We start from the raw sequence: 26,386 nt of genomic DNA, 5'->3' as shown, positions 1-26,386 counted from the left end.
ATCTTTTACTCGAAGGTATTAAGCCTCGTCTCATGAAGTCCCAAGCTATTTTCGTCCTGTTATATGTCGCTGATTCTGGCCTTCTCTGCTGGCAACAGTTATATGGAGGCAGAACCGATGTTCCTGTCTGGCCAAGTATTGGTCTGCCAGAAGTGCCAATGGAAAATCACCAGCGCTGTCGATCCTAAGCTTAACATATAGCTCTTGATCTATCCCCTGCCCGTATTCCCTGTCCCGTAGTTGTTGTCGGCGTGGGGTAGAGCATCGATGTGGTTACTGTTATTCTCCAAGTCCCACATTGTGAGAGTACAGCGGAATCCCAGGTGAGCTAAGAAAAGCTCGAATGATATAACAGATACTGAGTATATATAGATAGAGGCAACATGTAAATACAGTGGCAGCCGTCATGGGAATGTCTTCGGAAGAAAACCAAATGCTTTGAAAAGGGCAATGCATCAAGAACGGATCACGATCTTTCCGTTACTGTAGCTCCTGCGGCAAATGCTCGGTCGTGGCTAGCTCTGGCCGTACGTGCCTGCCGTCGAGTTGGGCCGGTGCCTTCGTAGATACAGCAGGAGCGGAGAGAGGAATTCCGGTTTCTTTAGTCGACGGATATTCAGGGAGGGAAGATGAATTGGCCCGTAGTCGTCGGTATCGCTGGAAAAGCAAGAGCGCCATGGTGCACATCAATAGCAGTGGAATTCCTAGCCCAACTCCCAGACCGACACCCAACTTGGTTCTCTCGGGCCCCAGGTCTACACTGGAAGGTATCGCGGTGACTGTGGCGCGCGGAACAGGTGGGATGGTATTCGATCCAAAGGCGATGATAACGCCTCTGTCGTCAATCTGAGCGTAGTCTTCATTATCGCAACACTCGTCCCGAAGATCGGAGCCGCCGCAACACACCATTGTATGAGCTGCATTGCAAAACGACACTTCCGACCCTGCCTCACGATTATCTGTTGATTCTAAGTTAGCCAGGAGATTGAGCATCAAGTCAACGACATCGCTTACGAGGACACAATGCCGAGCATTTTTCAGGCGGCCATCCTTTATCGGAGCACATTTCGCGGGTAAATCTGTCTCTGTCACCGTCCTTACCACGGCAGAAGCTGCCGTCCTCGCAAGTTTGGTTCTCGAAGCAGCACATTCCGGGCCCCTCCCCACAGAGAAAGGGCTCCCCTTGCTCAGTGGCATTGTAGAATCGCGACTCGGTGTAAGACTTCCCTAATCGGTGTGAAGTTATTTATTAGAAAGAAAGGGTAGGTGAGGAAATGTGTGTTTCCTTCGTACCGTCAAGGAAATAACATTCAATTGCGGCTGCGCCGGTGATGGCTCTCAAGGCGAGAGCCAGAGAGATGCTTCTCTGAGGCGACAGCACCATATTTAGAATCCACACGATTACGGCTTGTGTATGGAGTGATGGTCGACAAGAAATTCTTGGGCGGTACGGCACAGGAAGTGGTGTGTTTAAGACAGGAAACAATCACGGTCGCCGGGCTCGTCGAGGGCGCAAGGAATCTCCAGACAACTCCGTCCTGTCCATCTCAGAAAATCAGAGAGAGCATCGCCGCGTTTCCCTCCGAGATGTGTTCATAGCCCCCAGGGGCGACCCTCCATCGGGAAATGTCATTGGCGGCCGAACTGTTGACATGTGTGGGGGTCGGTCTACGATCCAGTTCTTCATATCCACTTTCCAAATTGTTCCCGGACGACCAGCCACTAGAACTGATTGAATGACAAGGCTGGGGTAGCTTTATGCGGAGAGTTGGCTTTCCATGGGCTAATGATAGCCCACCGACCCTAATTCGCTACATCTGGCGCTGATCAGAGACCGGTGCTGCGGATCGGCGATGCTGGTCGCATGGTGGTTGGCACAAAACAGCAAGCGAGGGTATTGGAGGTCTGCTTCATCGCGGCCCAGAGTTGAAGAAGTGAACGGACGAAGTGAACAGAAGAAGAGAAGGGACGGGTTCCAGCTGGATGTGGTCTTGAACGAATTTCCTGTGGTTCATCCCCTGGACCATGATCGAATATAAGAGCCCCTCAAATCACCGGAAAAGCACTGCAGAGAACACTAAAAGCAATCTCACTAGAACTTACTGAGCTTTACTGGATACTGATGCTTTGGGGACGTCTGTCGTCTGAACCGATAGCACGGAATGTCTATACAGTCACGCAAAGAACACCATTCGGCTACCAAAGTTCCCTCGACACTTCTGCAGTGAGCTCTGTGAGTACCTTTGTACGCACTGTCTTCTTTCCGACATGCAGATCAAACGATCAGGCAGATCAGATCAGGCATCCCCCACGGGAATTCTGTCAGCAGTCACGGGGTGCCAGGTGACTTTCTGCTGGATGGGATTCTCATCTCTTCTTCATCTCCCTTCCAGTCCACTACTCCATACTCGGTGGCATAACGAAGATCAGGAGGCCCTTCGTTCATTCGTCCTTGAATCATGACCGATAGATCCAGTCTTGTCAGGACATACGCGTCGATATATTTTGCTACCATCTTGGTCATTTGAATGTACTCAGCGAGGTTAATCTCCGCTTCAACATGGGAATCACTTTGCCCTAGAGACAAACAAGGTCGTGGGACAGATGACTGAGACATTGTGATATCGCAACCAATCTGGGGACTCGAGAGTGACTCACAGCTGGGTGGCGGACGCCTGAATGGGCTTGGCAGATCAGAGGCGCTGCTCCCCTCATGACTAGACGCCCGCAGCCTATCCTCTTGATACGAGAAACCAAGGCTAATCTAGATCCTGGCTAGTGGCTTATCATCAGGGTTACATACCTCATCGAGCATTGGAGACAGTGCGCGGCATTGGGTGACGCATCGCGCCTTCCGGCAGGAAACGGTCAGCCCGCCTTGGGCTATAAAGCAACACGATCTACCGTCTGTGGAGGGTCATGGTGAAAGTACATTTGCTCCACCCACCTACGGACCATTACCAATAGCCAGGTATAAAGGGAGGATCACGATCACTCCAGTAATCCGACACGCCACAATGGAGGAACACGACCTATTGATCGTCGCCGACGGGACGGCGTCCATGAGAATGTATCTACAATCCCTCAACACGTCGCTGCCTCAGATTCTGTCGGTTTCCGCTCTGACTGGATGTTTCTCGCGGATCGGAATCCTGGTTTACCGGGATTACTCCTGCGACAAACTTCTGGAATGGTCGGGATGGATGAATTCCCATCAAGGTCCGGAGACAAGCGCAGGAAAGGACCAGCCCGATCTCATTGCTATGGCCAAGGGCCTCCGAACCCAGGGAAACACCGATACACCCGAGGCCGCAAAAACCGGGCTAGCCAAAGCGTACGAGCTGATGAGACCTAATGCGAAAACCCTTATTCTTCTCTACACGGACGCGCCCCCGCACTGGATGGACCCCGACAGAAAATGGTCGCAAAACACGACAAAAGAAAAAGAAACCCTCGAAATAACGGATGCATATGGGGGATTTGGGCCATCATTCGTTGACTGGGTGTCGGCAGCACGGTGTTTGGTTTCGGGAGAGAAACAGGCGACCGTATTTGCAATCGTGTCCAGCGACGCGGACCCAAAAACGGTAGCATGCTATAACTACCTCTCGGCAGCAACCGACGGAGCGTGCGTACATCTCAGCCACCACGGACAGAGCGCACACAGAATCTCCAAAGTCACCGTGGACATGATCTTGGCGTGGATGGGGGTGGCACAAGACTCGACCTCTACCTCCACCGAACATTCCACTGGCCACTTGCTGCATTATGTCTCGACCAAAGGCATGGATGAGCTCTGCAGTGAGTGGGATGAGGCGGCGAGATCGTTCTTCCAGAACTCCAACCGATCCCCAATGGATTTTAGTAACACCCGGAGCGTGGAACTGGATTACGAGAATTTACGCCTGTACCTGCCCAGGAAGCCCGCGCCCGTGCATGACTTCGCCAGACGGTGGCAGTCAGACCCAGCGTACAAGACCATGGCCGTGGAGCACCTGATGAGGATCGTCAAGGAGGACGTTCAAGCAATTACCCTCAATCCCGTATTTGGTGGCCTGTGGAGAGCCGTATGCGCGGATCGCAAATACTCTCGCCGACAAGAAATTCTCGATGCCTTCAGCGCCAGCCTCGACCAACTGACGGATGCGGGTAAAAAAGCGGAGATGAGGACATGGCTCGAGGAGTCATACGACCGGAGCGCTGAACTGGCGGAAATCATCAACAGTGTCCCGACAGAGGAGAAATATCCCTGCGTTTTTCTCGATCCCACACTGAATTTTGGGGAAGATGGCGAATCAATGACACCACTGACGAGGCCTCAACTGCTGGAAATTGGCCGTTCTTGTAGCGGCGATGTTCTTCGACGCCTGGGGCGCGTCCTGACTCAATTGACATACGTGGAATTGGCCAGGGACATGCCGGCACACATCGCTACTACCGACGTCAACCAAGTGCCCCGCATACCACTCTCTCTAGCAAGCTATAAACACGACAGACAGTTCTGGAAAGTAATCTTTCACCTGATCGTCCCAGGAACCAAGATATCTGCTCGTCCCGCGGCTCTTGTGGCCGCCCTCTGCCTCAAGTTGGGATTCACGCCTCTTGCTGCAGTGGCGGAACAGGAGATGTTGAGCTTCCGCGATAAGTGGAGTGATGTGTCAGTCCCCGAAAACTGGACGCTTGATTGCCTGAGTTTGCTCCTGGATGCCGACGATACGTATCAGAGCCAGTTTAAACAGGGCGCGTCCGGGACCGGGGAGGAAAGAGAAATTGACCGCCCACGGCAGCTCCTAAACACCGTGGACCGGACGTTGTTCCAGCAACTGATCGCCTTCAAGATAGTGGAAAGTAATCTAGATGCGCCTCTCACTGCCCGAGTGCCCTGGACCCCGGAAAAAACGAAGGCTAGCATTGGGCCACTGGTGTACTGTCAGTCCTGCCAATATCCGCGGTCTGTTACGATCATGGGAGACAGTGGAATTTGTGGGCATTGCCTAGCAGAAGACTATCAGAGTGAGCAGGAAAAAGAAGTGCGAATCCAAGGCCATGTTTCACGCGACGTGACTACCAGCTCGGATGCAACCTGGGTTGAATGCATTGAGCCGAAGTGCCGGGGTCAGTACGTGGTCTACAACCCAGAGTGTCTGGGCGTCCGGGCGAAATGCCACTATTGCCGCTTCAGTGGGCGTCGTCAAAGTCGACGCCCAAGCCCCGTGGTAGAATGCCACAAGTGCCTGAACCGAATGATCTGGCCTCATGCTTACCGACCGGACTCGTTCGCTGAAGACGCGTTCACCTGCCCCCATTGCGAGTCCGGCCTCCCGACAACGATGGAACTTGGTGTCACGGCACGCCAGATAGCCACCGAAAACACCTTGGCTTGGTTGATCCGTGATGCCATGAATCCAAAACACAGCCCCTTCACCGGCCGCTCCTTGTTCAATACCATATCCACTATGGGGACAGACGGCTTCTTGTCTCGCATTGCACTCTTTCCTCCACAGAAGAGAGCCGTGACCCAATCTGCCAAGCCGATTCGGAATTCTGCAGACCTTCTATCCACGCTCCAAGGGTTCGTGACCAGCCGCAGAACGAGCGAGGTGGATTGTTCCCTATGCTTCTCCACATTCCGCCCGGATACCCTGCATGCAGCCTGTGGGCGGCGAGGTTGCGGACAGCGGATATGCACTGCCTGCATGACCAGTTGGTACGGGCTCAATGTCCCAGGTCGCATCATTAACCCGGCCGCGCTGGGGTGTCCCTTCTGTCGCCGGTTTCCGACGGCGCGGACCCTCTACAAGTACGGAGTGGGGATCCATGCAGTGCAAGGGTTGGGAGATGCGGTTCGCGATCAGGGAACGTGGATCTACGCGTGGTGTGGCGACTGCGGGAGCGCGAAGCAGTACCTCGAACGCACTTGCGCGCGAGAAGCCCCGCCGGCCCGAGCGAACTGGTCGTGCGAAGAATGTGTCGATAGGCGAGAGCGTCAGCGGATCCGTACGGACAGAGATCTGGCGGAGCTTATGGCAGAGACCGGGATGTCATCAGAGGCGGCGGAAAGGATCTGCATGATCAAGCCGTGTCCGCAGTGCGGCACGATGACCCATTGCGTCTCGGGCTGTGGGCATATCCAGTGTCCGGTGGGGGAGTGTGGCAGTCACTGGTGCTACTTTTGCGGGGACAGTTTTGCGGAGGATATCATCTACGACCACATGCATGACGTGCACGGGGGAATCTACGTCGCCGAGACGGATGATGAGGATACGGATCTTGAGTAGCATACCCTTTGCATCCAGCGCCAACCAATTTCTGCCGTTCGCTGAACCAGCTGAACCATTTGACCACAATGAACGAATTGTCTACATGAGTTTATGAGATTAAAGAACTGCAATTCAACATGGATTGTCTGCTCGAAGCGGATGATATTAATATAACGTATAACGTACATCCCATGCAATATGTCCCCAATAAATGGCCCCGGCCTCCTTACATGCCGTGAAGTTCTTACGCACTCCCCCATCGGTGCACGGCTACGGAACCCCCATCCACCAAATAATCACTGCCCGTCAGAAACGACGCCGCTGGGCTGGCCAAAAACGCAACCATGCCCGCGATGTCCGACGCGGTGCCCTTCCGGCGCATCGGACTCTCATCCACGAGTTTCTGGATATGCCCGCCAGCCCCTCGCTCGGCCTCCATGCGACTCATAGGCGTGTTGATAACCCCGGGACTGACGGAGTTGATGCGGGCGCCCTTCAGCCCCCACGCCCGCGCGGCGGCCTGCACTCGCAAAATATTCCCCCGCTTGGAGGTGCAGTAGGCCCCGGCCGTCATAGTCTGCGCCTTGGCGGGATCGGACCGGTCAAATCCGCTGGACTCAAGCTGAGGGTGCGACAGCAGCGATGACACCGGCGCGGTGGCCAGGTGCGTCTCGAACTCGGGGGACAGTTTCCCCACGACGTAGTGTCCCACCATGCTGGCGATGACTGTCAGGGTCGCGCCCGCGCCCACAACCGGAAGGAAGGCGTCGATGACGTGGGCCGTGCCAAGGAGGTCGACCTCGTAGATGCGGGCTGGCGGCGCCTGCACCGGGGACACGCCCGCCGTGTGCACGATGGTGGCGATGGGCCCGTCGACCTGGGCGGCTGTCTCGGCAAGACTCTGTACCGATTTCCAGTCCGACACGTCGGTCACGTGTGTAGTGACAGTGTGGCCCTCGTCGCGCAGGGCCTGCGCGGCGGCGTTGAGCTGGGTGGGCGAGTAGTCGGCCAGCACGAGGTGGGTGTTGAGGGCAAGACTGCGGGCTATCGCGAGGCCGATGCCCCCCGTGCCGGTGATGACCGTAACGTTCTTGCGGATTTCAGACATGATGCATGTAATATTCCTTCTCGTAATGGATTGCAGGGACGCAGGAATACGAGGGAGGGGAAAGGGGGGGTTGTTGTCGGTGCGGGGTGTGAAGGCCGACGGTTGGGTGGAGCTTATCCAGTCAACTCGTGTCAGGTGTGGGTTCTGATGTCCGTTCGACCTATCAGGATGACACAAATCCGACGAGATCCACCTCGTGTCGCATATCCGTCGTAGGGGCGGACAACCAAGGGAATCTCCTTCTGGATTGACTATTCTGAAGCTGTCATGGAGATGATCGACCTGGAGACTGCATCTAGGGCTGTCTGCATCATGTGATCGACCGTTTCCCATCGATCGCGCGCTTGTCCTCGGATTTCTGCACCAGGCAATGGCATCCAATGATCTTTTGAGTCTGCTTTCATCCGACAATGGTCCATGTGCGATCCGTGGATAACCGCCGTCGGGTACTGCACAGTGAGCGGTCCGCACCCCGGTGGTTCAATACAGGCGGCCCGACACAGGCGGCCCCAACGAGGAGACGATGTCATAAGAACGCCACCATTCCCATGTAATGGGATCAACCCCAACTATCGGTTAACAATACGTTACTGCGGTATTACAGTTGAATAAAAAGAAGAAAGAGAAAATATGTCATCAGGCTGGAGACCTCTCACCGTCGGCATCGTGGGTGGCGGCATCGGCGGGCTGGCGGCAGCGATCGCACTGCGACGGGCGGGCCACGACACGGTCATCTACGAGCGTCATGACTTCAGTGGGGAAGTGGGCGCGTCCATCTCCTGCGCAGCGAATGGGACGCGCTGGCTGCATGAGTGGGGGGTGGACATCGCCAAAGGGGACCCCGTCATATTGCGAAAGTTGATCAATCGCGACTGGAAGACGGGTGATCCGGTCAGCGTCTACGATTTGGACGGGTACGAGGAGCGGTGGGGGTTTGTGTATAATATGTTCCATCGCCAGTATATGCATGCGATGTTGAAGGACTGTGCGATGCAGCAGGAAGGACCAGGGAGTCCCACGCGGCTCTTGGTGAATCATCAGGTTTGCATGCATCTGTCGTGACTAGTCGAAAGCAAGGGACAGAAAGCTAACAGAAGCAGTGCAAAGACATCAATCTGCAGACGGGTGTCATTACCTTCACTAACGGTAAGACCGTCCGCCACGATCTGATCGTCGGCGCCGATGGCATCGGCTCGTCCGTCCGCAGCATTCTCGGCCTCCATCCGGAGAAGAGACCCGCCGATTCGAGCTGTCTGCATGCGAACGTCAAGACCGAGGACGCCGTACGGCTGGGACTGGTAGACTACTCCCAAGACAGTGCCCTGGAGTACTGGGGTGGCCAAGAAGGCAAATGGGACAAGATCGTCCTGTCGCCCTGCAACGGAGGTCGACTGCTGTCGTATTACTGCTTCTTTGCGCGCGAACAAGGCGACTTCACTAACCACACCTGGGGAGGCGACGACCTGCCGGTGAAGGACCTCCTGGCCCCCTATCCTCACTTGGACAGTCAAGTGTTGGAACACTTAAAGATTGGCCAGGAGATCCGTCCATGGCGGCTGTGGATTCAGTAAGCCAATCCCACCCATCGCGGCATGACCGTTGCGCTAACCTGTACCCAGTAAGCCGTACCCGTATATCACCCACAGCATGGTCTGTCTGCTGGGCGATGCAGGGCACCCGGTATGTTTATGTCTCTATTTGAAACGGAAAGGCGGCTAATGAAGCCCACAGATGATGCCCCACCAGAGCCAAGGGGCTTGTATGGCCATCGAGGACGCCGCAGCCCTGGGTGTTCTGTTCAGCCCAGCCTATTTCTCTGGTGATGTGGCGGACACCCTGCAGATCTACCAGGCAGTGCGACTTCCGCGAGCCACCAAGGTGCAGGCGGCGTCAGCGAAGGCGGCTTACAACATCAACGAGCGCATCGGTGAGTGAATTGGTGATGGTTGCGCGGGTCGATAAATGTGTTGATTCGTTGCAGGCTTTTCTAGCAATACCAATACGGCCACATACAAAGTGGAGGATGAGAAGCAGAAATTGACCATCGAGGAGATGAACGCGTGAGTACCTAGACCACTATTGCGGACTACCGGCTAATTCGAATTCAGATACGATATGTATATGGACGTGGAAGAGGTCCTCGCCGCGAGGAGGAGTCAGCCGTTTACCCGCAAGTTTATAAGAGGTCTGCCCATGGGGTTGAAGCTGTCGAATGGAACCACTGTGGGAGACCTGGAGGGAGCTCATGGCAAGCCCCATCTCTGATCTTGGAATCTGTGCCATTGTACATATGATGACATCACGTGACGACCACTGTAGTTACACAGATGAGGATACTGCACTTCTCTCGGGCTTGACATTCCAAACCCCCTATATGGAATTCAGATGTACATAAGGCCTAGGGAGCAGATGATAATTGAGCTATTTCACACTATTGACATCACCGGCTTCGCCTTGCGAATACTGTTGTTGAAGTCTCATTCTTTGCCACTAGACCAAAAACACCAATTGGCGAGTGGTAAGAGCTTGAAACTACTGATATCCAATTGGCTAGTGGTAAGGGCTTGAAACTATTGATATCCAACAACTGTTCGGTAAAATAGAAGACTACGAGATACTGCAAATAGAGAAGCCGCGACACCCCCACCATGAGAGTGGATTACCGTGGACTATAGGCCACCGTGATATCAGTCGAGCGCATGATCGCCTCTTCATCGTCCTTGGACGCAACAACCGGACGCTCACCCCTCCTCTGGCTTGCCTCTTCGCTCTCCACAGCCGTCCATTGAGAGTCAACGTCGGTAATATAGTCCCACCGGCGAGCGCGTTTCTTCGGCGTCATCTGATAACTGTCGGCACTTGGTTCTAGGGGGGTCCCTCGCGAGCCCATGGTTGAGAAGACTCCTGGGAACGCTTTGGCGAACAGCGGCCGCATGGCGGGCAGGCAGGCACAGATGATGCAGACGTTGATCTCCACCATACTTTCTCAGCGTCAGCCTTGTGGGTGAGAGATCGGACGAGACATACACACCACCACTTCGCGATGGTCACCTTATACCAGGTCAAGTCATTGCTGTGGCCAAAGGGCAACATGGTCACAATCCTAACGATGGCCACCACGCAGGCACTGTCACGGCCCGTCAGTGGGGAGAAGGGGATATGGCTGCGGTGCCGAGTGGGGTCCACATACAATGAGCCCATTGTGAAGAGACCCAGGAGAAGGGCCTTTTGCCGGAACGTGGTCTGGAGATTATAGCACAGCTTGATGGGAAGGACCAGGGTGACCAGGTCGGAGAACACATTGCACGCGGCGTTCGCATACACGAACGACAATTGGTCAAAACACTTGGCATGGTCCATCAGGGTGATGTCCCACATGGCGTCCACGGGGATACAGCCGATGGTGAAGAGAAGGACGCTGATTACACTGTACAAAATGACAAAACCCATAATAGCCCAGGTAAGCTGGCGAAATCGTCTCTCGGGGCTGAGACGCAGGTAGAAGACGAGGATCGCCGTCTTGACGAGGCCGACCCCAATTGCGTAGACGTTTTCCTCCCCGAGATCCACCTAGTCGGGCGGTTTAAGCAAGATATTTTCCATTTTGTACCGAGGGAGGCGTACCTTTTTGAAGTTAATGACGTTGTGCACGCGTAGGTTCCAAATATGTACTCCATATCCATTGGGGATATCTTAAGCGGATTTAGCGAGGTCCGCAAAAGGGAAGCATTGACTCGACATACTAGCAATACTGAGAATTGCAAAGATCCAGGCGCACACTGAGCCCCCAACGCAGAGCCCTAGATGTGGACCAGTTCAACACATCTCTTGACACAGAAGGATTTTGACTCACTTACAGTCATCCAGACCCAACGCCCGCAGAATAACCCCCCGCGTGTATAAACGTGCCATCAGAACGAGCGTCGCGGTGGCACACATGGAAATACTGACAGAGTATATCTCATACTCCGACCCGGGCGGGTTGACCAGGTTGGGTTTTACCCCCGGTGGCGGCGGCGACGCCGGCATCTGATACTTATTCATGGCTCACAGGGTGCTGAAAGAGCGTGGTAGTAGCAGAAAAAGAACGTCCATGCAGTGACAGTGCTCTGGGATCTGTTAAAAATCAGGACCAGCCCCTGAGAAGTCAAATGGGGAGGGGACATATATAGCCTTGCGAAGCCCCTGTCCCGGGCCCACCGTTGAGCGAGACCAAGACCCCAGCTCTTGCGGACTGTTCATCTCCCACTACCCATGCCATTCAAAACCCGAGAATTTGGGTGCTGGTTCCGTCCGGGGTGTGAATTGCCGAGTCCACGGTGCAGCCAAACCCATGACGCCGTTGATCAATTGGACAGGTCAACCGGAAGATTTGGCGGAGCGTCTCGCGTCCACGCAGCCTGAACATAAGCTTTCCCCAGTCTAACTTTGATCGACGCGCCAACGACGCAAGGGGGATCGGGTGGCGTAAAATGTCACGACGATCGATCCACCGCCTCGGGAAATGGGGGATAGATCTAAGATCTGCAGAGACGATCTATTACAGCTCCAATCTACGAAAGGACACCTGTTTGGGAACACGAACCCTTGAATGTATGGAGGGAATACATAAACACAATGACTTTGTGGAGACGGGATGAGAGATATGCAGAGGAGGTTGATTTCGTGAATGCAAACGACTGCGAGGCGTGGTTCGAGCAGTGATTGGAAATGACCTTTTTATAGAGGGCGCCAGCTCAAGTCTCCTTGTGTTAGATCTGCGTCAAAAGTTTCCATATGTGATCCCGAACACTAGATAGATAAATAGTGTATACATTGTCAATAGCCCCTGGCTCTAATTGATAGCTAGAATATGTCAAGTCGTAATTAAATGTACCAAAGCAATGACAAGAATGATATTATTGTTACTGTTTATACTCGGTACAATAATCTTCAATCTTGACAAGCATACACTAGGGACGATAGAAAGATATCTTATAAACCTGTTAAGCATACTTTACTGTAATTTGTTTGATGCTTGTTTGATGATACTCCAAGAGTTTGTATTTGTTTCTCACTCAATTATTCAATCGTGCATCTGTCTCGTTATCACAATAGTATTTTTGACAATTTATGTGACGAGCCGTGCCTTGTACATGATATGAAAAAATAAAGCTAGTGATTCCGAAGTAATTAGGAAGATTTATATATATATACCATTATATTAAGGAGTATAACCTTCACGTCCAAATAGATCATTGTGGGAATTGACTTAATATAGTGTTAAACTCCATTGATGATTGATTTTGACCGAGTTCTATACATAGTGGCACAACGTCATCGTAGGGACCGTCATTTTATCTTACACATTGAATTTGGTATGAACGAAAATAAGCACAAGTAAACCGACCACGCTATCTAACAAGCTATGTACACGATATCGGATGGGAGTCGACCTCACGCCGCAGCCGTCGACTCTGTCTTGGGTGGCCACTTGACGCGTCGCTCGGCCCGGACGTACAGGTTGTTGGGACGGATCAGCTGGAACATGGGATCGTACTCGATGGGCTCCTGACCCTCGCGGATGAACTTGTACCGGTACACCAACTTAGGCAGGAACACCTTAATCTCCTGCAGGGCGAAGTTGAAGCCGATGCACATGCGCTGCCCCGTGGCGAATGGGATGTAGGACGCCTTGTGTCGGTTCTTGACCTGCTCCGTGTCCCACCGGTCGGGATTGAACTGCTGCGGGTTGTCCCAATGGTCGGCGTTCATGTGAATGTGGTGAAGCGCGGCCACCACGACACTGTCCTTGGGGATCTTGTACCCCCCGGGCAGGATGAGGTCCAGCTGGGCGGTGCGTCCCGGCTGGTACGATGGGTTGTGTCGTCGTTGCGTCTCCTTAATAAACTTGTCCACGTAATCTAGTTTGTCCGTCAGGTCCGCCGTGATCGGGGTGTTCTCGTCGATGTCGTTATCGATCAGCTCCTGCAGCAGGCGGTCCTGCACACCCGGGTAGGTGACCATCGCGTAGATCAGCCACGACAGCAGTGAGCTCGTCGTCGTGAAACCGGCCGCTGTGGCCACGAACAGCGCCGGGATCAAGCTGGACTGCGGCAGCTTCTCACCCTTGTTGTCCACCGCACGGACGGCGTAGTCTGTTCCGTTAGTATCCTATTCTCATGGGATTGTAGGGAGCCGAGGTAGAGAATATCCTTACCAACCATGTTGGATGCGCGGAGAGCGGCATCCTGCAGGGGCAAATCGACTACACCCCCACGCTCGGCTTGCCTGATCTGCTCGGCGACCATCTCATCTAGGCGAGCACGCAGCTTGCGCAGGTGTTGAGGGTCACCGAAGGGCAGCTTGGCGTACCAATCACCGCGGGAGGTGACCTTCTTGTTCAGCGACAGCAGTTCGGCGATGCCGTCGACCATCTCGTGTAGCGGGGCGTCGGGGGAGGTGAAGTGGTTGAAGTCGAAACCCAGGGTGAGCTTGCCCACCGCCTGCGACCCCAGCTTTAACATGTACTGGTAGACGTTCCATGCCTCGCCCTGCTCGTCGAAGGCGTCAAACACCTTGAAGGAGTCTTCCACTGTTTGCTGCATGGTCGGAGCATAGTGCCGCACGGCCTTGGGCCCCAGGGCGGGGGGCAGGAATTTGTGCGTGATGCGCCACTCGGGGGTATCGGTGTCCCCCAGGAAGATGCCCGCATCGCGCGTCTTGAGAGCAGCCAGCGGGTGAGATTCGTTGATCACTTTGGAGAAGAAGTCCGACTCGGCCAGCACAATGGCAGACAGGGTCGGGTCGTTGGTCTGGTAAATTACCCGACCAAGACTGGTAGTCTTGATGATCGGGCCGTACTGTTCGAACAGGCGCTGGTGATTCCCCAAGTGGTCGGGGTAAATCTGGAGGAAGTTGCCCACCATGGGCAATCCCGTGGGCCCGGACGGTTCACGAACGGGGTTTCCGTCGATCGTAATGGCAACGGGACCATTGGCGGCGGTAATCTCGGAGAGTCCGTTCAGAATGGTGTCCTCGAGTTGGAATCCAATGCCTATCCAGTCAGTATGCCACCAGAATAGAGGAACAGAGGGGGAGAAAGGGGAAAGCAGTCTCACCATTGGGCTCTACGACAGCAAAGTGGGCTGCCAGCAAGTCTTTGAGGTCGACTAGGGTGCGGATAGCGCCCACCTCGATGTCTTTGGCGTTGGAAGTCGGTTCCCCGAGGAGATAGAAGCGTTGTACTGACATTTTGATGGATGTCTTGTATGATCAGACGATAGGAGGGTATGTCGCTGTCCACTGGCGACATTCTCACTATATAAGTAGCGTATAGATATTGCATGGACGATCCACACCGAGGTAGGCAAGTCTGCAAGGAGGGATGAGGCGTGTCATTCTAGAATTGAACAGACCCATGGCTGGAAGTAGCTGCTACCTCGGTGAGTGGGTCCAGATGTTGCTTTCCGACTGGCTCGACACACTGTTGGGGCGGGCAGCATAGTAGCATATTACCGAATCCGGTAACTTCCCTCGGCATGCCGACGTGACAGCGGGATCGGATCGGCACCGGGATCGGGTGTCTCCACTTTCTGTCTTGGCCGTTTCAGGGTTTTCCATTGCGTCGTCTTTCCCCTTGTGGATGTCAACGTGGCAACCAATCTTATTCGAGGCATTATTCCCCTATCGTTACCTGAGTCGCTGGCAGACTTCGACAGTTATTCTGGCCCGCTTCATTTCTGGGTCTACGGTTGAAGCTTCTGATCGCTTCAGAAGGGAGAAGGGGGGTTGGTATTGTTATCCCACGATGACGTTAGGAGTGGATAATAGGGGGACAGTACAGAGGGACATTTCCCTCACCGATTGCAAGGGAAAGCAAACGCCACAATGACCGAACCCGATCCATGCCCACGGGCTCATCTGACATGGATGAAGATATCATCCGACATATTCTTACCACGAGAAAATGCCGTATTTTTGTAAATTGACCAGAAAGTGGCAGCACGACTACATCTTAGCCAAGGCAGAGTTAAAGGTATAGATAGGTATCAGATTGATCTCGAATAGTAGCTTTCGCATAATGGTCTATGTCAGTATTGATACATGATAAAAATTACAAACAGCACACCCAAATGGTGAAACACCGGCCACTATGTACAGAGAAATAAACACCGGGAAACAACAGAAATAAAACGTAAACAACAACAAAGAAAAGTCATAGAAAAGGGTCGCCTTAGAAACAGAAGATCTCATCTGTCATCTTGGCCACAGCCCCTGGAGAGGCATACCCAGCAGCCACCAAGCCCTTCTTCGCCGCGTTAACCATGCCTGGCGGTCCACACAGCATCGTCTTGGTGTTGGGGCCCGCCGCCGGGAGCTTCTCCGCCATCACCGCCGGCGTCACGTAGCCCGACCCATACGCCCAGTCCTGCGGCGGGTGATCGAGCATGTACCAGACCTTGAGGTTCTGCGGGTACCGTCGCGCGAACGCGTCAAGCTCGTCCCGCAGCAGGATGTCCTCCTCGGTGCGATTGGCGTACACCAGTGAGATCTGGGTCGTGTCCGTGTCATCCTCGCAAATGGCTCGAATGAGCTGGTACATGGGCGTGATGCCCGTCCCACCCGCGATCATGCCAATCTGCCGGCACAGTCCGCGCTGGTATTTCATGGCACCCTTGGGCCCGCGGAACTGCACGCGGTCGCCCACCTCCAGGTTCGCCAGGTACTTTCCTGTCAGGAGGCCGTCCGGGTAACACTTGATAACTAGCTCTAATCGGCCCAGGTCGAGGTTATTAGATGTCGGCGTGTACGAGCGGGAGACAGTCTGGCCGTCAATGGTGGCCTGGATGGCGACATGCTGGCCGATGGGCAACCCGATCACGTCGCGTGGACCCGGCAGCTGGAAAACGAAGCGGTAGACGTTAGGGGAGAGGACGTCTTTCCGCACCAGTGGGAGGTTTTGGTAGGTCTTGGGGTGGAGGAAGCCCTCCACAAGGTGGGGGTTGGGTGTGGGCCTCCGGCGCGACTTCATGTGCGGCGGGTAGTGTGTGAAACCGGTCTGGATCTGAGTGAGTTTGGACAGTCGCGAGGCGACCACACTGCCCACCAGCGCGGAGATGGCGCTCGCCACCAGGAAGCCGCCCCCGAATCCACCTTGCAGAGACTTCCCGTACCCCGCTGGAATTTGTGGCAGCCGGAGACGAGGGAGCTGGGCCAGCACATCGTTGAAGCCCGCGTGGTGTCGCGAGGAAAGGTAAAGCGCCAGGAGACTACCAACAGAGGCGGCTGTTAAAGATAGGGCCCCGAGGGACGATCCCGAACCCTTGGGCGCAGCGACGGGGGCGACAGGCTGAGGTTGAATCACTCGCACAGCCTGTTTGCGGACGAAGTCCTGGGCGCCCTTGAGGGTGCCGATCAGATAGGTCGTCAGGATCTCATTGGCATCTTCGGAATGGCCAACATCCTCATACGCTTCAGTGGCATCGGTTCCCGCAACGTCTACCAGCACGTCTGCGCCGCCAGGATGGTCGCGAACGTATTCCGTGACATCGTAAACTAGTAGCCGATGAGAAGATTGTGGGGATGCGTGACTGGATAGACTGCCATACCTTTGCCATGAATGACTACCCACAGGTCTTTTTTCGTCTGGTGGGTCTTCACCTCATCCAGCGTGTATTCCCGAACTTCTTTGGCCATCTTGGGGGAATCAGAGTGTTGGGAATGAAAGGGATCAGAGCGTGTTGAGGCCGCCGGCAGAAATATGAGATAGATGGATGTAAAATGACCTTGATCCACGACCGCGACCAGGACAGTAAACATTTATAGATATTGCGGATATTAATAGCCATTCCACACTGATCGCCATCGAAATTGAATCCTATCCTATTCCTCAATCTCAAGGGCATCCCGAGGTGCTTTCCTCGGCATGTGGGTCTAAATGTGGGTCTTGGTTGCCCCATTTCGACCCAATCGGCATGCCGGCTAGGCGTCTTGACATTCGCGATAGGCAATCACCCAGTCGCGTCTGTGGACCAGACCACTTGTCGGGATCCCAAGTCTTATCTGGGTAATTGCCTCAGGGGTCGAGGTAGGAGTCATCCCTTCGTCAGAGCCGGTCTCCCGCGGGTGCTGGAAACATCCTCGTGAGGGGCGATTGTTGGACCAAAACATCTGGCCCAGGTAGAATGGACGAGAATACAAATACAGACCATGGCGGCACGTCGTTGCCGCTGTTTGCCATGATATCAATCCTGTTTTCGCAATACGGCGGTCCAGAATATCAACCCAATCCCACACCCATCATCGCACCGTAACAAAGTCCAACCTCGCGAAGAACTTTTTTCACTTTTTCAACGTTCCTCTCAAACTCGCACGCCATGCATCTGGTCTGGAATCCCCCACAGAACTATCGCAGTCGGCCGGTGGCCGTGTTGGGCGCTGGTGTCCTGGGGCGGAGAATTGGTATGGCTCATCCTGTTGAAGGCACTACCGTAGCTCTTAGTAACTTTTTTTTTTTACGCTTGCAGCATGCATCTGGGCCTCCGCAGGCTACAACGTCAGCCTCCGAGATCCCAGCCCGGAGCAGCGAACGGCCGGCGTGGCCTACGTGCAAGAGAATGTCGTGGCGTATGCGCAGAAGACCGGGCATCTACCGGGCAAATGTCAGGCCTTCTCGGATGTCAAGGACGCCGTCGACAACGCGTGGCTGGTCATCGAGGCCGTACCGGAGAAGATCGAGCTGAAGATCGCTACATTCGCCGAGCTTGAGGCTACTACTCCGACAGACTGCATTCTAGCCTCCAATTCCTCATCCTACAAGTCCTCGGAAATGATTGAGCGCGTCTCTGACAGCACCAAGGCCCGCATTCTCAACATGCACTACTACATGCCCCCAGCGTGTATGATTGTTGAGCTCATGACCGATGGGTATACCCACGAGGGCCTGATCCCCTTCATGGAGGAGCGCTCTAAGGAAGCGGCGACAAGCCCCTACGTGGCCCGCAAAGAATCGACGGGCTTCATTTTCAACCGCTTATGGGCGGCGGTCAAGCGCGAGGTGCTGACCATCCTGTCCGACGGTGTATCCGAACCGAAGGAGATAGATTCGATGTGGCATGAAATGTTCGTCAAGGGGAATACCCTGCCTTGTGAGATGATGGATCGTACGTTGTCCCCTTGTCTTGGAAAATCTTTCCCATCCATTTACTGCTAGCACGCTGACGCAATTACATAGGGGTCGGGCTGGATACCGTTGCGTTCATCGAAAACCACTACATCCATGAGCGGGGACTGTCCCCCGAAACGACAGTCGACTTCTTGCAGAAACACTACCTGAACGATGGGAAATTAGGCAACAAGTCCTCCAAGGGAGGTCTCTACCCGCCCGCCGAGCCCCAGGAAACCGCACCGTCCACCCTGCCGAAGCTCCTGGTCTTGGATCTAGGACTCTCTGCTGCTACATCCCCCCTCCAGTCCGGCGAGATCCTCGAGCTGACGACGGAGGGAAAGCTCCAACGCTGCGTGGTACCCAAACAGGCTTTGCCAGACGGTCTTGGTGTCGACCGCGCCAGTGGCCGCATCTTCTGGACCTGCATGGGCACCCCGGGGAAGATGGATGGCGCTGTGTACTCGGCCACCCTTGACGGTGGTGACATCCGCACGCTCGTAGCCCCCGGCACAGTCAACACCCCGAAGCAGTTGGCGGTGCATACCGTCGCCCAGAAGATCTACTTCTCCGACCGTGAGGGTGCATGTGTCTACCGGTGCGGATTCGACGGCACGGAGCTGGAACTCCTCATCGACAACCGCTCGCGGGCCGACACCGACTACGTGCGCCAGTGGTGTGTCGGCGTGACGGTGGCTCCAACTCTAGGACGATTCTACTGGACACAAAAGGGACCCTCCAAGGGTGGCAAGGGACGCATCTTCTCCGCCTCCATCGCGACCCCGGTGGGCCAGTCGGCCAGTTCCCGGGACGACGTGCAGTGTATCCTGGGCGACCTCCCCGAGCCCATCGATCTCGAAATTGACGAGACGTCGCGCACACTTTACTGGACCGACCGCGGTGAACTCCCCTTCGGCAACTCGCTAAACAAGGTGACCCTGGATGCGGCGGGTCTCCCGGAGCCGCCCACGTCATCCCAGAAGTATGAGATCGTCACCCGGAATCTGAACGAAGCAATCGGATTGACATTGGACCGTGAGCATGGCTGCCTCTATATCACCGACCTAGGGGGCAGCATCTACCGGTGTAACCTGGACGGCACGAAGAAGGAAAGACTGCATCTGGATGACTCTCGGGCGTTTGCGGGCATTATCCGCATGTAATCGTATTTCTTCAATAATTTCAAAGCTTAATCGGTCATCAACGAATCTGGTAACCCGTAAATGGTAGACCCCAGCGGCGGACCCACCGGGATGAGTGGCGACGGGGCAGTCCGTTACCGCGGTTGGATCCGCTCGCCATCCCGAGCTATCCGAGGACGCGTCCGTAAAAGCCCTAACGTCCACCCCCTTTGGCGCTGTCTTCCCTCGGCAACCCGAGCTGATCTACCCTACAATATCCCGACCGGTGTCATCTATAGTAGGTTGGTCAATATGTCCAGCCGTCGCCATCGTTCGGCCGTCGCGTGCCAGAAATGTCGGCAGCGCAAGGTGCGCTGTAGCCTCACGGTGACCGGAGTGCCCTGTATCGGCTGTACGCAGGATCGCACGCAGTGTATCATTCCTCATGCAAAAATGCCAACGTAAGAACAAATCTCGTCGACGATCTCCAGATCATCCACTCACGCATCGGGCAGACCTAAGTACCGACCGCATGCCTCGCCGTCATCCCCACTGTCGACTCCGCTGTCGCCGGAGGCTGGCATGGCCCAGACTAATAGACCTCAACCAACGCCCCCGACCTCGGTGGATGGTCCTTTCATCACACCAGAAGATCCTCAACCGCCTACATCTTCGCCGGAACAGAGCCTCCACCCGGATGAGGAGCAGACGGGGGCGGAAATTGCCAACACAGTCCTGGGTCGGAGCGTCCAACAGGGCCAGGCGCCGTTCTATACGGGTATAAATTCCCCATTTGGTCGACTTGAATTATGATCGTCGATGCTAACACGCCGCAATAGGCGAATCCCCGGGGTTCACGGCGGCCTTGGACCTATGTTCTCCGACGCAGCTCCCGGTGCCCCGGCATATTTTGATGCCATCCAAAACCTCGGGCTCCCTGTCCGACCAGGATCGGGAGTGGCTTCAGTACAAGGGGGTCTTCCGCCTTCCCCAGCCTAACACGTGCTATGAGCTGCTGCGGGCGTATTTTCACCACGTCCACCCGATCATGCCGGTCCTCGACGTCCGGGAGACGTTGCAGTCGTTCCCAGGCGGAGGGCCGAGCCAGGGGAACCTACTGCTGATCTGGAGCATGTTCTCTGTCGCGACGAACGTAAGTGGCGGGCACCCAGGGTCGTTTGTCCATTCGGAACGGACTAATGTGAGATGGATAGTTCCTCAAGGAGGAGACCTGGCGTTTGGAGGGGTATCATTCGCGAAAGGAGATGAAGAGCGACTTCTGCAGTCGCGCCACGGTAAGTGCAATCGCTTCCTCGGTTTCCTTTCCACGGTAATAGGCTGACAGCGACAGTGTCTGTACTACAACGGCGGGGAGACCGACAACACCGTCCTCCTGCAGTCGGCCCTACTCTTAGGATTCTACCATTCACAAACGGACATGCACACCAAGCCGTGGTATTGGACAGGGGTCGCCATCAGCCTGTGCCAGATCATGGGGCTGCACCGCTGCTCGGTGGTGGCACTGTCCAAGTCGTCCATTCCGCCTCCCCAGGTACGTCTTTGGCGCCGTCTGTGGTGGACCTGCTTCTTTCGCGACCGGTGGCTCAGCCTCACCTTGGGTCGGCCGCTGAGAATCAACCTCAACGACTGCGACACGGCCTGGCCGGCCGCCGCAGACCTGCTCGCCGACCTAGCGGGAGTGCCCGAGGCGATCGCCGCCATGTACATTCCGGACGATTTGGCTACCTTAGCCCAGTACTGGGTGCAGATGATCCACATGAGCAAGCTGCTGGGAGAGGTCCTGACCGTCTGCTACCAGCCCTGCGGGCCCAGCCCGTCTGTGGATCAGGTGGCTGCTCTGGAGGCCGATATGATGCGTCTCGACCTGCCCGATGATGGGAGTCCCACAGAGACAACCCAAAGCCGCCTCGCGACCTTTTACCGCTACCATCTCCAACTTCATTACCAGTCAGTTTGGTTTTTTTTTTTTTTTTTTTTTCCGTTTTCTTTCCCCTCAGACTAGGGCTTGCGAGCGTCAGACTAACCGTCGCAGAGCGTTTTTGATCACTTTCTACCGTCGGTTCATTTCCAAAGCGCCCACCGGTCTCCCCGTAGCTCAGCAGGAGAGCTGGCTGAGCCAGGTGCGACGGAAGATGGACTCGGCCGCCCTGCAGTCCAACGCCATCCTAGACAACATGGTGCGCGAGAAGCTACTGGACCTGGCCGGCCCGATGACGTGAGTCCCCCCTTGTCTTGTTTTACTCTTGGTTATCAAAACTAACCGAGGACCTCTAGACCACCCTTGCTCGTGCCGGCCATGCACGTCCATCTACTCAACTGCAAATCGCAGGATCCCCTCTCCCGGCGACTAGGCCTAAACAAACTAGATTTGTGTATGATGGTGCTCGAGCAGATGCAGCACACCTACCCGTGCGCTTCGATCTTCCGGGGGGTATTTCTCGCGGGTATCCGCCAGATCGTGCCGGGGTACATGGAACAGACGGCTATCCCGGGTCCGATGGCGTCGGAGACGATACCGATGGCGGAATGTGGGTCGGATAGCCCGCTGGCGGGCATCAACGTGAGCGACGACGTGATCGACGCGCTACTGGACGAGGCGTCGATCATCAACCTGTGGGAGTCGATCAACGGGATCTAGGGGGCGTCGACACCTAATTCAGGGTGATCTTCGTCGCGTCAGGTCGACTACATTTTGAATCGATATGCGACCCACAGTACGTCAGGGGCAGGAATGTGTGGATCTCGAGTGTCAAAACTGTGGCAAGAGACGCGTATTCCAGCATCGCCAGCTCTCTTCCCTGTCTGCTAGTCACTGGGAAGCGATGTGAGATAGCGAATGCGGCGTCTCGGTCTGGGCCGATGAATACATCAAAACATCGATGGAACTGGCGGCCAAGTCATACCAACTATCAGATGGTGGATCGATCAGAAATCCATCGCGGAGTCGGCCAGCCGAAACAGACCTGTGTTGTCACGTGACCCTTTGGCGCGTCACTGATATTGGCATATATCCACCAAGGGGAAGGACAACATCAGGACATGATGATGCTAATGCCTGGATATAAATTCCAAATTGATCAAACTGTCTAGAGCGTTCTGCAATACTTAGAAATCTCCACGGTGGGTCAGTAGATTACCATCTGCGCTTGTGGATCTGGCTTGATGAGAACGATGACCGTTGATGATATTGATCAAATCCATAGCATAGTGATAATTATATGGATAATTTGGATCCCAATGAATATTGGACTCTCCATTTATACGCCCAGTTGACATGTTGGTCTGGTTTCCATGATTGTTGACAGCTCCATAAAATACTGCGCTGCAAGTACTAGGATATATATTGCGCCATATGATTCAATGTCACCAGGTTAATCAACTACTCAACAGATTGTCATATCGTCTTGAGTTTTGTTATTCGAGATAATTTACAAGAATTTTATATACTTTGATGAAATTGTCAAATTGTCACTGTTGGAGTGTTCTACTTAAAACCGAGACACGCGATCAGCCAGCATGTCAGTTGACCTGCAGGAATTGCTCACGCATGTTGTATTCTAACTCCTCACTTTCTGCAACGTTTCACATTACTTTCATACTATTGGGGGTCATCGGAATCAGCGATGCTACAACTGGTTTCATCGGTCCCCTCTCGGTGCCCATCGGTCTTCCCAAATATATCCATCCAGGGATAGAGTATTGCGCCCTGGATGGGGAGACTAGAGACCCAACATCCCTGACGTCGATGGAAGCCATCGAGCCACACCGTTATACACAGAAAAGCGAGTGGCGCTGGGCTTTGATCTCTGTTACCTGCTGTCAAAAGGCTTGGGCTTCCTGGTGGCGTCCTTGGCCGCGGATCGGAATAGCTTCAAAATTTTCTCGAGCGCCCGCTTATCTAAGACCCTGTCGATCCCTGCCATAAACATTCCACAGACGTTAGCGCACCCTGAATGATGTGGGAATCGTCTCAGGGACGTCCAAACAAACATCAACCTGGTTGGGTCCTATCTCGACCATCCCGTAGGGCAGTGCTCATTCAGCCCGAGGCATCACAAGACATGCCTCATCGAAATGGAAACTTAACACCCTAGTGAAGTACAGGGATGCTAGGCTCGCGTGACTTGGGGAACGAGGGCAATTTTCACTCTAAAACAACCGTCCTTCCTGCATTCGCCGCCCAAACCACCCTATTTCCCGCGCAGACTCCCTGCGACCACATCCTAATGGATTCTGAAGATGCCCACGCCTTATCGCCCTTCCTCCCCCTCCATTCCCGGTATTGTCCATGAAACGCACCTCGTGATATCACGGGCATGATGATGAAGTCCTCGGCTGCCGCGAACTTGTAATCACCCTAAGCGGGGCGGTGCAGGAAATTGTGCCATGAACGTTCTCCAACGGCCTGGAGGCCAATCCATAGGGCACGCCCCCCGAGTGAGGATAGAGTGACCCATCCTGGAAAGTAGGTATCCTGCGAGATTAATTGTGCTTGGCTTGTTCAACTAGCAAATGGATCTGTTTGTGCTGGCGGAGGTTAAGACACTGGTCAACATCCGTTCATACGGCAGGTAGGGACTGGACAGAACGCTCCCCGGGAGTGACCTCCAGGAGGGATTTGAGAGGCCCTGGCAATGTAATTCTCGCAGATAGAGACCAGCTGAACTCGTGGTTCGGCGCGATCCTTCGCCCAATTAGTGTGTCTACAGTGTGGATGATCGGCAACGGCGCTGGCAGAATCTGGCAATTTGCGGGGGCCCATGGCAGCCGGATGCTCCACCGTTCAGCGCAACCACGGCGGATGTAGGCTCTGCGCCAGGGTCTAATCTCCGCCATTCAGCTGGCATGCTTCCTCGATCAGCTCTTGCCCTGGCACCGGGACCGACCCATGTGGCTACTGACAGGACCTCTCCGCCAGAGACGCCTGACACACCGCAGTGGAGCAGAAAGACTGAATGTAGCCGGAGGAGACGAAGAGAAGCTTCCTGAGGGACGGCTTGAGGCATCGGATGTTGGTTATAGACGCAATAGAGTCTTGCCCCGGTCTCGTCGATCTATACACCAGCTGAATGCCGGTTTCTCCCAGGACGATCCGCTGCCGCAGCTGAGGTCGGTGGTTGCAATCCTTCCGTCCACCGACTGACCGTCCACTGCTGGCGCCGTCGGGCCCGAGCCAAAAAGGTATAGATCTTCGTGACGGGCTCCGAGCGTTTTATGACAGCGCCATCTATATAAACCTGTCCAAGGAAACTCATGTCACTCCAGAAGCAAGCCAGAAGCAACATTCACCCCTTCCCGCAATCCATCTTTTCCGAACCGTGAACGCCACTCTTTTGTTCATATTCTTTGATCACCGCTCCCCGCTCGCAATCATGGTCAACTCCAAGCTTGTGCTCTCGCTGGCCCTGGCCTCGACGGCCTTGGCCACCGCCGGCGGTATCAGCGCGCCGCCCACCGCGGCCAACCCTGATGGCTCACAGGCCTCTTGCCTGCAACTCCAGGACGTGTGCTTCGCTCGGCCAGATCGCCCTAAGCAGACCTGTATGCGGGAATTCCAAGAATGCAAGAAGTACGAGGGCGGCAAGCGTTCGATCAAGGGAGAGGACGAGCCTGCGCAGTGCGTGGAGGACTTCAACGCCTGCGTAACCAAGCCAGGGTCCAACAAGGCCGCCTGCCAACTCACGCGCAGCCTGTGCAAGGAATGTGTGACCGAAGACAACAAGTGTCGTACCAAGCCAGGTGCCATGATGGCTGTTTGTGACGGTAAACTGCAGGACTGTCTGCAGAAGGCGGACCAGGGCAAGCGTCCGAAAATGTCGACTAAAAGAGACGACCGGGACGCGCCTGCCAAGTGCGAAAAGGAAGTCAATGAATGTCGCACCAAACCGGGTGCCAACCTGGCTGTCTGCACCGCCGAACACGAGGCGTGTATCAACGACGACAGTGACGACGCTCCGACTGCCTTTGCAGACCCGGTGGCCTTGCCCTCGTCCACCGCCAAGACCATCGAGGACTGCACCACCAAATTCAAGGAATGTCTTGCCAATCCCGATGCCGACGGGGACGACTGCAAGAGCGCCCAAGCCATCTGCGAGCACAGTCACCAGGGGATCGGCCCCTCGGTTGCCGTCGGACCCAGCCCGACTTCGGGTCCCAAGGACTGCGATGCCGAAGCCAGCAAGTGTCGCACCGAGCCCGGCGCCAACATGGCAGCCTGCAAGGCTGCCCAAGCTGAGTGCGAGAGCGGTGGTTCCGGCAGCTCGACTACTGCCCAACCTGTCCCGACTGTGGGTCCCAAGGACTGCGACGCCGAATTCAACAAGTGCCGCGCTGCCCCCGGTGCTAACATGGCCGCCTGCAAGGGCGCTCAAGCCCAGTGTGAGCATGGTGGTCTCCAGGGCCCTGGCTCGGGCTCTGGCACCAGCAAGACCCTCTCGCCTTCCGCCTCGTCCTCTATCACGCCGACCTCCGCTCCCCCTGTCTCCACCTCGTACCCGGCTTCCGCCGCCAGCCGCATGGGACAGTTCAGCAGCTCGTTCCTGGCTGTCGTCTGCGTGGCCATTGGTTTTTTCTAGATGGGCGGGTGCATGTATCTTGACGTGGTAGACGACCCTCTTTTGTATATGGCCCCTCTGTCTTGACAGTGGACAGACGTGCCTTTGCTTCTTTTCTTTTGTAAAGCCTCGCTATTCGTTCTTTTTCACTTCTCAGCTGTCTTCTGTACTTAATA

At 55.0% G+C, this 26,386-nt stretch overlaps 10 protein-coding genes across 10 annotated transcripts; 5 read left to right on the top strand and 5 right to left on the bottom strand.

The window, feature by feature from the left end:
• Nucleotides 1–480: 480 nt before the first annotated feature.
• Nucleotides 481–1,861, bottom strand: BDW47DRAFT_133376 (uncharacterized protein; the record flags this gene model as incomplete). Its single annotated transcript, XM_024817823.1, has 3 exons — nucleotides 1,294–1,861; nucleotides 1,015–1,227; nucleotides 481–959 (listed from the first exon to the last, which is right to left on the bottom strand). The coding sequence occupies exons 1-3, from the start codon at nucleotides 1,382–1,384 to the stop codon at nucleotides 481–483; spliced, it is 783 nt and encodes a 260-aa protein (XP_024669598.1). The 5' UTR covers nucleotides 1,385–1,861.
• An 864-nt stretch (nucleotides 1,862–2,725) lies between these two features.
• Nucleotides 2,726–6,391, top strand: BDW47DRAFT_60666 (uncharacterized protein). The gene has a single exon (XM_024819415.1). The coding sequence runs from the start codon at nucleotides 3,018–3,020 to the stop codon at nucleotides 6,276–6,278; it is 3,261 nt and encodes a 1,086-aa protein (XP_024669597.1). The 5' UTR covers nucleotides 2,726–3,017; the 3' UTR covers nucleotides 6,279–6,391.
• A 26-nt stretch (nucleotides 6,392–6,417) lies between these two features.
• Nucleotides 6,418–7,413, bottom strand: BDW47DRAFT_110076 (NAD(P)-binding protein). The gene has a single exon (XM_024813637.1). It carries the CDS (start codon nucleotides 7,366–7,368, stop codon nucleotides 6,505–6,507), a length of 864 nt encoding a protein of 287 aa, XP_024669596.1. The 5' UTR covers nucleotides 7,369–7,413; the 3' UTR covers nucleotides 6,418–6,504.
• Nucleotides 7,414–7,998: 585 nt separating this feature from the next.
• Nucleotides 7,999–9,633, top strand: BDW47DRAFT_127972 (FAD-dependent oxidoreductase; the record flags this gene model as incomplete). The annotated part of the gene is made up of 6 exons (XM_024816789.1): nucleotides 7,999–8,409; nucleotides 8,469–8,935; nucleotides 8,988–9,048; nucleotides 9,100–9,295; nucleotides 9,350–9,428; nucleotides 9,477–9,633. 6 exons carry the CDS (start codon nucleotides 7,999–8,001, stop codon nucleotides 9,631–9,633), a joined length of 1,371 nt encoding a protein of 456 aa, XP_024669595.1.
• A 394-nt stretch (nucleotides 9,634–10,027) lies between these two features.
• Nucleotides 10,028–11,412, bottom strand: BDW47DRAFT_133375 (uncharacterized protein; the record flags this gene model as incomplete). Its single annotated transcript, XM_024817822.1, has 6 exons — nucleotides 10,028–10,349; nucleotides 10,400–10,495; nucleotides 10,559–10,938; nucleotides 10,993–11,060; nucleotides 11,112–11,168; nucleotides 11,226–11,412. The coding sequence occupies 6 exons, from the start codon at nucleotides 11,410–11,412 to the stop codon at nucleotides 10,028–10,030; spliced, it is 1,110 nt and encodes a 369-aa protein (XP_024669594.1).
• Nucleotides 11,413–12,804: 1,392 nt separating this feature from the next.
• BDW47DRAFT_133374 (cytochrome P450) lies at nucleotides 12,805–14,601 on the bottom strand (the record flags this gene model as incomplete). The annotated part of the gene is made up of 3 exons (XM_024817821.1): nucleotides 12,805–13,505; nucleotides 13,568–14,404; nucleotides 14,469–14,601. The coding sequence occupies 3 exons, from the start codon at nucleotides 14,599–14,601 to the stop codon at nucleotides 12,805–12,807; spliced, it is 1,671 nt and encodes a 556-aa protein (XP_024669593.1).
• Nucleotides 14,602–15,583: 982 nt separating this feature from the next.
• BDW47DRAFT_133370 (uncharacterized protein) lies at nucleotides 15,584–17,062 on the bottom strand (the record flags this gene model as incomplete). Its single annotated transcript, XM_024817820.1, has 2 exons — nucleotides 16,959–17,062; nucleotides 15,584–16,905 (listed from the first exon to the last, which is right to left on the bottom strand). Exons 1-2 carry the CDS (start codon nucleotides 17,044–17,046, stop codon nucleotides 15,584–15,586), a joined length of 1,410 nt encoding a protein of 469 aa, XP_024669592.1. The 5' UTR covers nucleotides 17,047–17,062.
• Nucleotides 17,063–17,470: 408 nt separating this feature from the next.
• Nucleotides 17,471–19,677, top strand: BDW47DRAFT_133368 (NAD(P)-binding protein; the record flags this gene model as incomplete). Its single annotated transcript, XM_024817819.1, has 3 exons — nucleotides 17,471–17,811; nucleotides 17,877–18,512; nucleotides 18,584–19,677. Exons 1-3 carry the CDS (start codon nucleotides 17,727–17,729, stop codon nucleotides 19,675–19,677), a joined length of 1,815 nt encoding a protein of 604 aa, XP_024669591.1. The 5' UTR covers nucleotides 17,471–17,726.
• A 237-nt stretch (nucleotides 19,678–19,914) lies between these two features.
• On the top strand, nucleotides 19,915–22,415 carry BDW47DRAFT_60635 (C6 transcription factor). Its single transcript, XM_024819414.1, has 7 exons — nucleotides 19,915–20,096; nucleotides 20,151–20,413; nucleotides 20,475–20,788; nucleotides 20,850–20,930; nucleotides 20,987–21,603; nucleotides 21,689–21,871; nucleotides 21,931–22,415. The coding sequence occupies exons 1-7, from the start codon at nucleotides 19,948–19,950 to the stop codon at nucleotides 22,292–22,294; spliced, it is 1,971 nt and encodes a 656-aa protein (XP_024669590.1). The 5' UTR covers nucleotides 19,915–19,947; the 3' UTR covers nucleotides 22,295–22,415.
• A 2,536-nt stretch (nucleotides 22,416–24,951) lies between these two features.
• On the top strand, nucleotides 24,952–26,285 carry BDW47DRAFT_133366 (uncharacterized protein). The gene has a single exon (XM_024817818.1). The coding sequence runs from the start codon at nucleotides 25,029–25,031 to the stop codon at nucleotides 26,229–26,231; it is 1,203 nt and encodes a 400-aa protein (XP_024669589.1). The 5' UTR covers nucleotides 24,952–25,028; the 3' UTR covers nucleotides 26,232–26,285.
• Nucleotides 26,286–26,386: the final 101 nt, after the last annotated feature.

Source organism: Aspergillus candidus, assembly GCF_002847045.1.
Source record: "Aspergillus candidus strain CBS 102.13 unplaced genomic scaffold BDW47scaffold_44, whole genome shotgun sequence".
NCBI classification, from domain to species: Eukaryota; Fungi; Ascomycota; class Eurotiomycetes; order Eurotiales; family Aspergillaceae; genus Aspergillus; species Aspergillus candidus.
Note: the sequence above shows the minus strand (reverse complement) of the source record. Positions and strands in the feature narration are given on the sequence as shown.

Coding starts and splice junctions, on each gene's coding strand:
- BDW47DRAFT_110076 (XM_024813637.1), bottom strand. CDS start 7,368: ATGTCTGAAATCCGCAAGAACGTTACGGTCATCACCGGCACGGGGGGC.
- BDW47DRAFT_60666 (XM_024819415.1), top strand. CDS start 3,018: ATGGAGGAACACGACCTATTGATCGTCGCCGACGGGACGGCGTCCATG.
- BDW47DRAFT_133366 (XM_024817818.1), top strand. CDS start 25,029: ATGGTCAACTCCAAGCTTGTGCTCTCGCTGGCCCTGGCCTCGACGGCC.
- BDW47DRAFT_60635 (XM_024819414.1), top strand. CDS start 19,948: ATGTCCAGCCGTCGCCATCGTTCGGCCGTCGCGTGCCAGAAATGTCGG. Junction 20,097..20,150: donor CCTCATGCAAAAATGCCAAC/GTAAGAACAAAT, acceptor CGCATCGGGCAG/ACCTAAGTACCGACCGCATG. Junction 20,789..20,849: donor TGTTCTCTGTCGCGACGAAC/GTAAGTGGCGGG, acceptor TGAGATGGATAG/TTCCTCAAGGAGGAGACCTG.